Genomic DNA, 10238 nt, shown 5'->3' with positions numbered 1-10238 from the left:
TTTGTTGGTGTACTTAGAGGATGTATGTATTGTTCCAAATTTTTGAATCACTTTCATCTTTTCCAGTCAAGTTATTTGGGTGTTTGCACGATGAATACCCGATATTTAATAATATAGTTATTTGTTAGTAGGATCAATGTTGTTCTTTCTAACTTCTTTGACGTCATCACCCATTCTTTTCCTTTTAACTTTTGTGTTTAATAACGTAACTGCATGCAAACAGATAACAAACAACCAAAGACTGCAGAACAAATGAGGTTTGAAGGACTTATGACTTATTTTGCTAACCACACGTCACCAAAAGTTGACTTTTTGAAGGCCCCGGACCCTCCTGTTCCTGCTGGTATGTTTTTTTAATTTATATATTTATTTATTTATAGATTTGATCTATGACACAAGCCATAGTATAAACTACAAGGGGGAGGTGGGTGTCTCATATACACTACCGAGTTGTCATATGGCTTTGAACTCGAGACAACTAGTCTGCAAATTAAGGCTCTTTTTCACTAGGCAAAACCTTGTTGGCCTATTGATTTTAGAGACGAAAAGAAAAGAAAAATAGCTAGCCCTCCCACCTCCCTCCTCTGTCCTCCATCCTCCATCCTCCATCCTCCATCCTAATCCAATTGGTATGCTTTTGATTATATATAATATATAAAAAAGATCCATACTGTATTTACACATATTTCATCATATATTTTCTCTCTATTCTTATGGCATAATATCTATGTATTCGGTGTATGACATAATATCTGTGTATTCGTTATAATTATCTCAATTCCAAATGAGTATGATGTTACATGAACACACTACTAGAAGACTTAAGAAAAGCTCAATCAAGGATCTCAACCAAATGAGGTGCATGTCCGGTGATTAAAGAAAAACGAAAACAAATCAAAACAAATTAAATAAATTAAATGGGTTATCTCGCCCACTAGTTTAAACAAAATATTACTATTCTTGCAGTGCATGCCCAAGGTGCTAGGCGTAGCTGCCAGATATCTAAAGCGTGCACCAACTTCCATGTTGGCAAACCAAACCAAATAACATCTTACTCAAATTGTTCCAGACCAAATTCTTCCATTAGAGCTTCAGTTTCAGGAGTCACAGCACGTTGACTATTTTCTCTTCTCAGCTGCTCATATAGTTGATCATCTGCGTTACCAATATCTTGGAAATTTTACTCTGAATCTATCGTTCAATCTCACATTATTTTCATGTGTATACGGGTATTTTTGTGTTTCCACGATAAAGAACAATGAGTGGGAAAGATAACTAACTAGGTCATTGTAATATTCAAAAAGCGCTCCCAGAACCGATCGATGATATACCACTTCAACATTTTTTTAACCTCGAACATGCACAAGTTTCCACCGCTATTTTCATCAAAAAGGGTTGCGCATAATAAACCCCTTATCACATTTTGTGACAATTCAATTGAACTCTGGACTACCTTCTCGCAAGTGCTCAAGTATGCCTGAACCCTTTCATGGCCACTTCCATTCACAAATCCAACGCACTCTTCTGATCTGGTTGCGTAAGTCAATCCATTACGTTGAACATCACAAACATAAGGAACATCTTCGTCATCCCATCCAGCCATAATAAGACACTCCTCAAAAACATACGGTGTAGACATCCCAAGTAAACGCCCACATTTCTCAAACCAGTCAACAGTATAGCTACGGGCTATTTCTGGTGCACGATGGATGCTATTATTAACTACGTTCCCACATGCACGTCCAATTACGTTATCCATACTACATAATATATTCATACAATTCATGGAATTTCCCGCCATAGTTGCCAGTACATTGCAACTCTTCATATAGAATTTTTTTTTTTGCGTCCTCATTCAAAATAAATCCTTTAGGATTTGTAGCCCTTGTATAGACACCAATAATTATTGCTTCAGAGCCTCTATTACTAATAATACCGATGTTTGTTGTGCCCCATCCTTCTACCTGAATATTAAAAAAAAAAAAAAATTAGATAAGAAAAGACAAGAAAATAAGGATATGCCTCATCCAAGTATATACTATTATATATGTGTACATGCTGGCATATTATATGATTAACTAATTAAAAGATAAGAAAAAAAGACCAAGAGGCTAGTAAGTACGTATGATAGATATAGATTTAACACACGTATGACAGAAAGTAATAATAATTGTATTTTAATAAGTAGTGGCAATGTCACAAACCTTGAAATCTTGACTGGTCGTAGAATATGTCTCAGCCATAATGCAAAACAAAAGTTCAACTCAACTCGGCTCTCCAATTTGCTGTTGAGAAAGAAAGATAAGTTGTTCTGTAAGTTTGAAAAAGTTCAAGCGGTAGGCATCCTTTTATAGATGAGAATTGTTGTTTTAGGAAGTAAAAGAATATTACTCTATAAACTAAGACTTTCCATGCTTGAACCTCAAGAAATCAATTAAAAAAATATTACCCTTTTGTTTTGGGGATAGTACGCTGGAAAAAAGATGCAAAATAAAAATAAGATCCAAAGGAACAAAAGCAGTAAGATGGGGAGACCAAAAACAGAGATAACTTTTGACATCAAATCTTGTACCAAAACCTTCCAAGACGTGTCTTCCATACGACCCTAAGAAAAAGGGAAGGAAAAAAAGAACAAGGGCGAAACAGGAAACAAAACAAACAACATAAACACATTTAAATTGCTGTGTACAATTTTAGAGAAAAAATAATAATGATAAAAGAATAAAAACATTTAATACGTGAATTATGCTTATTAAAGACGTCAGATGCGTGCATTGGGTTCTAAAGGGAGAAAATAAATAAATAAATAAATAAATAAAAAGGCCCTGTCCACGCCTATATAATCTTTTTAATCTCAGTATTTACAATCTCATCTCTACGACAAGCCCTTAACCCTAAAATCCCTCCCAATCTCTTTCCCACATGGTGCTCGATTCCCACATGGTGCTTGATAACAACTGCTCTGCGAAGGACCTTCTCCTTTGCTCGCCAAATGTGGCTGGCCAATCGGTGGTCCTGGATAAGGACGGCGGCGGGGGAAAGGACCTTTCCCCGCAAGAGAGGGTCGGCTATTCCACCGATAAGTCACTTTGGAATTCAATTTTGAAGTCAATGGGTATGTATGTTTGTTTGGTTTAGGGTACTATTGGGCTTTGTGTGGTTTTGGAAAATAGAAGCTGTTGTTTTCGTTTTACTTTTGTTGATGTAATTGAGGATGTATATATTATCCCAAATTTTTGAAACAGTTTCATCTTTTCCAGTCAAGTTATTTTGTGTGTGCACGATGAATACTACCCGATATTTAATAATATTGTTATTTGTTAATAGGATCGATGTCATTCCTTCTAACTTCTTTGACGCTACTACCCATTCTTTTCCTTTTTACTTTTGTATTTAACAATATAATTGCATGCAAACAGATAACAAGCATAAACAACCAAAGACTGCAGAACAAAGGAGGTTTGAAGAACTTATAGCTTATTCTGCTAGCCAAGCAGCACCAAATGTTGACTTTTTGAAGGAACCGAACCCTCCTGTTCCTGCTGGTATGTTTGTTATTTATTTTTATTTATGATACACGCCATAGTATAAACTACAAGGGGGAGGTAGGTGTCTCACACACACTACAAAGTTGTCATGTGGCTTTGAACTTGAGACAACTAGTCTGCAAATTAAGGCTCTTTTTCACTAGGCAAAACCTTGTTGGCCTATTGATTTTAGAGACCAAAAGAAAATGAAATAGATAGCCCTCCCACCTCCCTCCTCCCTCCTCCATCCTAATCCTATTGGTATGTTTTTTATTATATATATTAAAAAAAGATGCATACTCTATTTACATATGTTTCATCACATATATATATATATATATATTATTTATTTATTTATTCATCTCTTCTTATGACATAATATCAATTTATTTGTTGAAATTCTATGTCATGTGCTCACAATACTTATTTTTGGGATTTATCTTCTTCATTAACCAAAAAAATTAAAAAACTAAGTAATTATTTTTATTGCTTTTGTTGTATTTAACAATCGGTCTACAAATTGCACACAGGTGAATGTATGTATTGTTTAAAGGTGGATGATCACATTACACAACTGTGCCCCTACAAGTCTGTTGTCCCAAAGAATGCAATTCTTGGCAAGGGTTGTTCGGTTCAGTGTATTGTATGCGGATGTAGGTTTAGAGACTCATGTTGTGGCAAATGCCACCAAACCCGTGGACGTGCAATCCTCATGGATTGTAGAATCTGTGGGAAGCCATATGACCACTGGCCTGATATGTGCCCGCAACGCAATTTGAATTCTTCTTTTACGTGCGACCCTTATACTGGTTATTTTTCTTTCAAGGCTTGTCCTCCAAAAGAGTAGATAATAGAGAATGAATTGTACTCTAGAGTTAAAGCAAAAGAGAAAGGAGTGCTTTTTTATGTTGTTTGCCAAAAATGGGGCACGTTTTTGTTTAGCCATGCATCCTATCATTTAGATGCCTACAACTTGTATTGTTTTTATCGCAAATGAATTGCAATTTGCAGCAGATGCATTGTCATTGTCTATTATATTCTTATGCTTGAAGATGTGGGAATACAATCCATCTGTAAAAGGTGGTTTTTATCTCAATACATTTTGTTCTTCTCTTATGGGGTTAGTATACTTTATTTTAATTTAAAGACTTGCTAAACAATAAACTAGGCATGAATGACCAATGTTTGAAGAATAAGGATGGAGTTGGAAATACATTCAAAGATATTATCACAGTGTCATGCATGTGATATGAGGGCCAGGCCAAGTGATGCTTCGACAACCTCTGGAAGTAGTTGAAATAAAAGTTATATACTAAAATCAAAGTACATATTTAAAACTTCCAACTTTCAGTACAAGTTGTCATATGAGTTTGGAACTTATGCCACTCAGCAGTTTATACAAACTTGTTGATGATGATGTTGTTGGTAATTGTACGTAGCTAATCCAGAATCAGGAGATAAATAATCCTATATCAATCATACCACCACATTAATTAGGTCTTGTTTGTACTAGTCATCATAAAATTAGGTTTGGCCTTGGATCATCATCACCTTAGTTTCAGTTACATAATAATCTTTGCCCGTTCAGGCTAGAATGGATTATTCACTTCATGCCACTCTGTCATTTCTGGCTTTACAACGGCTTCATCCATTGTGATTGCCGCCTTATCTCAGGCAAAATATTTTTTGGGTTATGAAGTAGCAAGATTGTGCCATTGATCAAGAGCATTATAATTTATATCTGGAGCTGATAGGCCTAGGGTATGCTTTGCTTGCATTCCCAAGTGGTATAACTTTCGTATATTATCTTCATATTGACAATTTAGAGTCTTTTTGAAAAGTGTGTCTCTATTCATCGAGAATTGCCCATTATATGGACAGAATACAAGTTAATTAGGAAAGAACACATGCTGATATTCAGCCCCTGAAAACAGCTCACCTACCACATATACATGTATCTAATTATAGCTAACCTACCACATATACATGTATCTAATTAATGAAAGAATCTGCTGGCATTTAAATCTGATTTCCTTTGACATCCCCCCTCAAATTGATGCTGGTAAATCGACAAGCATCAATTTGCTAACGAGGAAATGATGGCGCTGACGTGGCATGGATTTGGTGAAGATATCGGCGATCTGCAGAGTAGTAGAGACATGTGGAAGGGTGATAACCTGATGATCATAGGCTTCTCTGATTGAGTGACAGTCAACCGATGTGCTTGGTGCGTTCGTGATAGACGGGGTTGGCTGCAATTTGGATGGCACTAGTGTTGTCAGCATGTAGTGGAGTAGGATGAATAGGACCGAAACCAAGTTATGGAGGAGACCACGCAACCAAATGATCTCGGAGCATGCAGGCGACATGGCTCTATACTCTGCCTCGTGGATGATTTGGAGACGTGGTCTTGCTTCTTGCATTTCCAAGAGATAAGGGCATCACCAAGAAACATACACCACCAGGTAGTAGATTTTCTGTATGCTGGCAACAGCCCAATCGGCCAGGCGTCAACTGTAGGCTTGGAGCATCAAGGAAGAACCCGTAGGGAAGAATAAACCATGACTAGGTGTGCCAAGAATGTAGCGAATGATGCGGCGAACGGCAGATAGATGGAGATGCGTTGGGGCTTGCATGAACTTGCCGACAGTGTGAATGCAAGATAAGAGATGTCTGGTCGGGTGATGGTTAGATAGATAAGACTACCAACCAGCTTCCGATAGGTAGTAGGATCCTCAAGAAGCTCCCCGTCGTCACGTCGATATTTCACATTAAGTTCCATGGGGGTGTCAACTGAAGTAGTGTTGGTGAGGCCGCTAACTGAACCAGATCTTGACTGTACTTGTGCTGATGCAAGAAGAGACCATGAGGCCGATGATGCACCTCTAAACCCAAGAAATAAGTGAGCTGACCAAGATCTTTCATGTGGAATGTAGAATGCAACAAAGTTTGAACCGCTGAGATTGCCTCCAAGTCAGAGCCGGTGATGACAATATCATCCACATAAACAAGGAGGACAACGATACCCATGGATGTCCGTTGTAGAAAAAGAGAGGAGTCATACTGACTTTGAGTGAAAGAAAAACCAAGCAAAGTGGAGCGAAACTTTTCAAACCATACTCTCGGTGCCTGCTTCAAACCATACAAAGAACGTTTTAGTTTGCAAACTTCATTAGGTGAGGAAGTAGGCATACCATAGGGAAGTTTCAAGTAAACTTCTTCCTTGAGATCACCGTGGAGGAATGCGTTCTTGACATCCATTTGATGTAAGGGCCAGGATTGGGATGCAGCAAGAGCGAGTATAGTTCGGACGTGGTCATTTTGGCGACTGGTGCGAAGGTCTCATCATAAGTCGAGACCATATTCCTGTTTGTTGCCAAGTGCCACTAACCGAGCCTTATAACGGTCTATGGACCCATCAGAACGAAGCTTGACAGAAAACACGAACTTATCGCCAAGGGATTTCACGGATGAGGACATGGAACAATGTCCCAAGTTTGGTTTTCCTCAGGGCGAGAAGTTTGGCTTCAACAGCTTTCCGCCAACACTCATGCTTCATGGCCTGCTATAAGACGAAGGAAGAGAAATAGAGACAAGGTGGCTGAAGGATGAAGGAGAAGAGGAACCAAACCTATCCGGTCTCACGAACCCGAGTGTACTCGTGGTCTGAGAGGGGAGGTGCGCTTTGGAGCAGGAGCGCAGGCGGGGAAGGATCTTGAGGGGGCTTGGGAGGTGCCGAAGGCTGGTGGGAAGTGGCGGAGGAGCGTCGTTGATACACTAAGAGAGGCTTAGAAGGTGGAGCTGCAGAAGAGGTATTAACAGCTGGAGCTGCAGAAGAGTTAGTAAACATAGGCAAAATAGAAAATGAGGGAGAAACGGGATCCGGATGCGTGGGAAAAAAATACTGATTTTCTAGAAAGATCACATTTCTAGAAACTCGAATGCGGCGCAAATTTGGATCATAGCAAAGAAAACCTTTCTGGTGTACTGAATATCCTAGGAAAGCACACTGAATCGATTGAGCCGTGAGTTTTGTGCGTTCATGTGCAGGAAGATGAACATAACAGACACAACCAAAGGTACGAAGGTTGGAATAAATTGGAGGGTGACCAAATAACCTGGTGAAGGGAGAGTTGTGGTTCAATGTGGGAGAAGGCAACCTGTTGATGAGATGGACAGCAGTGGATAGAGCTTCACACCAAAAACGAGAGGGCGTAGATGACTCTAACAAGAGAGTGCGAACAACATCAAGGAGGTGACGGTTCTTCCTTTCAGCCACCCCATTTTGTTGAGGTGTTGAAGGACAAGACCGTTGAGAGATGATGCCGTGAGTCTGTAGGAAGTCCTGAAACAAATGAGACATATACTCACCCCCATTGTCAGAACGAAGGATTTTGATTTGGGCTGAAAATTGGGTCTGAATATATGCATGAAAAATCTTAAAAACAGAAAAGACTTCATCTTTAGAATGTAGAAAATATATCCATGTGAAACGACTATAGTCGTCAATAAAAGTGACAAAGTATTTGTAATTAGCATGAGAAGTGATTGGTGCCATGCCCCACACATCACTATGTATCATATCAAAAGGTTGAACTATATGTGGTGTGTGAATAGGAAAAGGCAGAGTCTTACTTTTGCCAAGTTTGCAAGAATTGCAATCAAATTGAACAGCACTAAGAGATGGTGATTCTTTATTCCCAAGAAAACCAGATTTCAATAAATCATGAAGGACATTAGAATTTGGATGTCCGAGACGTTTATGCCACGCCGGTAATCAACATGAGCAGAATTACAGGAGACAAAGGGTAAAAAAGAAGACAAAGGAAATTGAAGAGGAAAAAGACGTCCCACTTTAGGCCCCCTCGCGATCATCCTCCCTGACTGTTGATCCTGCACAACACAACCAGATTTAGAGAATTCCACTTTGCAATCATTATCAACCAACTGACCGACAGACACAAGATTGGTGGTAAGACCAGGAGATACAAAGACATCAGTGAGAGAGGGAGAAACATCACCAGTGGCCGTGATAGGTAAATGATTGCCATCAGCAGTATGAATTTTGAGATTTCCAAAATATTTGTTTACATTGGTAAGAGAATCAGCATTGTTTGTCATATGATGGGAAGCCCCGGAATCAAAGTACCAAGGAGATGATGTAGAGAAGGGTTTACCTGAGAGTCCTAAAGCTGAAAATGCAGAAATGATCATTTGTTGAATCATGTCAGGGGTCACAGGTTGAACAGGAGCATGAGCACTTTGTGTCGGGCCAGATGAGTAGTCATAGAACTTCCAAGATTAGAAGAGCCAACGGAGATGATATGCGGTCTCTGATTTCTTGAAGTTTAGTAGGACATTCCTTGATGATATGGCCATCCTTTTTGCATGTAGTTGCAGAATTTTCGGGACAATTTGTAGCATAATGACCAAATCCCTTTGCAACAAAAACACTGAGCAAAGTGCTCATATCCACGCCTGTGGCTTACTTGTCTTTGCATAGGCCACAGAATGTATGCAGATCGCCGTTGTTCCATGGTGGTTTGAGTGAGAAGCGTTGTTCCTCGCGAAGGAGATCATTGAGGCATATATCCAAGGAGGGGACAGATTCGGTTCATAAGATTGATCCGGTGCTTCAAATTCAGTGTCTCAATTTCATCGAATTGATCCTCCGGTAGTTTCATGGATAGATTGAACAGAACTAAGACCTTCGGATGGTAAGTCAGCATAAACTATATCAGTGTATTCAGCCCAAAGATTAGTGAATCTAGAGTAAAAATCAGAGATAGAAAGGCTATCCTGTTGGAAAGCGGCCAATTCATGTTCGCCGGAACCGACGAGCGATGTTTCGTTGACTATAGATCTTCTTGTAAGTCCACATCTGAGCTGCAGTCTGAGATGATCGAAGGTTCAAGATGATATTAGGTTCGACAGATCCTAAAATCCATGTCATAACTTGAGCGTCCTTGACTTCCCACTTGGCGTGCTGGTCTTTGTCTTTGTTTTTGTCAGGAGCTGGGTTACTTCCATCAACATGTCCCCACGCCTCCTTACCTTTGACAAAAATCCCGAAGTGAAACGCCCTATACTTGCTTTAGTAATAGATTCTAGATCGAATGTCCTGTTTTTGTCTACATTCTGTCAACCATAAGTCTGCTGTTTTTGAGAAGAAAAAAAAAAAACAAAGAAGAAGAAATTTCCTAGTTAGTTATTCATTTTCTCTTAGATTCACTACATATCGCTCTCGCATGTTAGAGAAATCAAATACTAGCAGTTATGGAAGAGAATATCAGAAAACTCAACGAATATCTCACTTCTATTCTTTCATGTTGCGAACACTATATAATAGAGCATATGAGCTCACACACGCACACTGTACATACCGTTGGAGGAGAGAGAGAGATAGACACAATTCTAAATTCAATCTCAACCATCCATTACATTCTTGGGGATTAGAACACTTGTCCGATGTTAAGCCCTATGAGACTTAACCAACACATTACATTTTAACACACAAGCTCAGCCTATGAGCTCAGCCTATAATATTCTCTAATCAATTCATCAATTTACACACTAACACTCCCCTTTAAATTGTGAACTGATTTCACTCCAAGAAGATCTCTAAGATAAGTGTATTGTTCTTTTGCCAATGCCTTTGTGAAAATGTCAACTACTTGCTCCTTTGTAGAACAGTGAATCAAGTCAATTACT

General features: G+C 39.1%; 1 protein-coding gene across 1 annotated transcript; it reads left to right on the top strand.

Moving 5' to 3' along the window:
• Positions 1-2911: 2911 nt before the first annotated feature.
• LOC148917423 (uncharacterized) lies at positions 2912-4540 on the top strand. Its single transcript, XM_089053192.1, has 3 exons — positions 2912-3115; positions 3420-3545; positions 4058-4540. Exons 1-3 carry the CDS (start codon positions 2923-2925, stop codon positions 4372-4374), a joined length of 636 nt encoding a protein of 211 aa, XP_088909318.1. The 5' UTR covers positions 2912-2922; the 3' UTR covers positions 4375-4540.
• Positions 4541-10238: the final 5698 nt, after the last annotated feature.

Source organism: Prunus mume, linkage group LG5 (genome assembly GCF_029339155.1).
Source record: "Prunus mume cultivar Tortuosa linkage group LG5, ASM2933915v1, whole genome shotgun sequence".
NCBI lineage: Eukaryota > Viridiplantae > Streptophyta > Magnoliopsida > Rosales > Rosaceae > Prunus > Prunus mume.
This window is presented reverse-complemented; position numbering and strand designations above follow the sequence as displayed.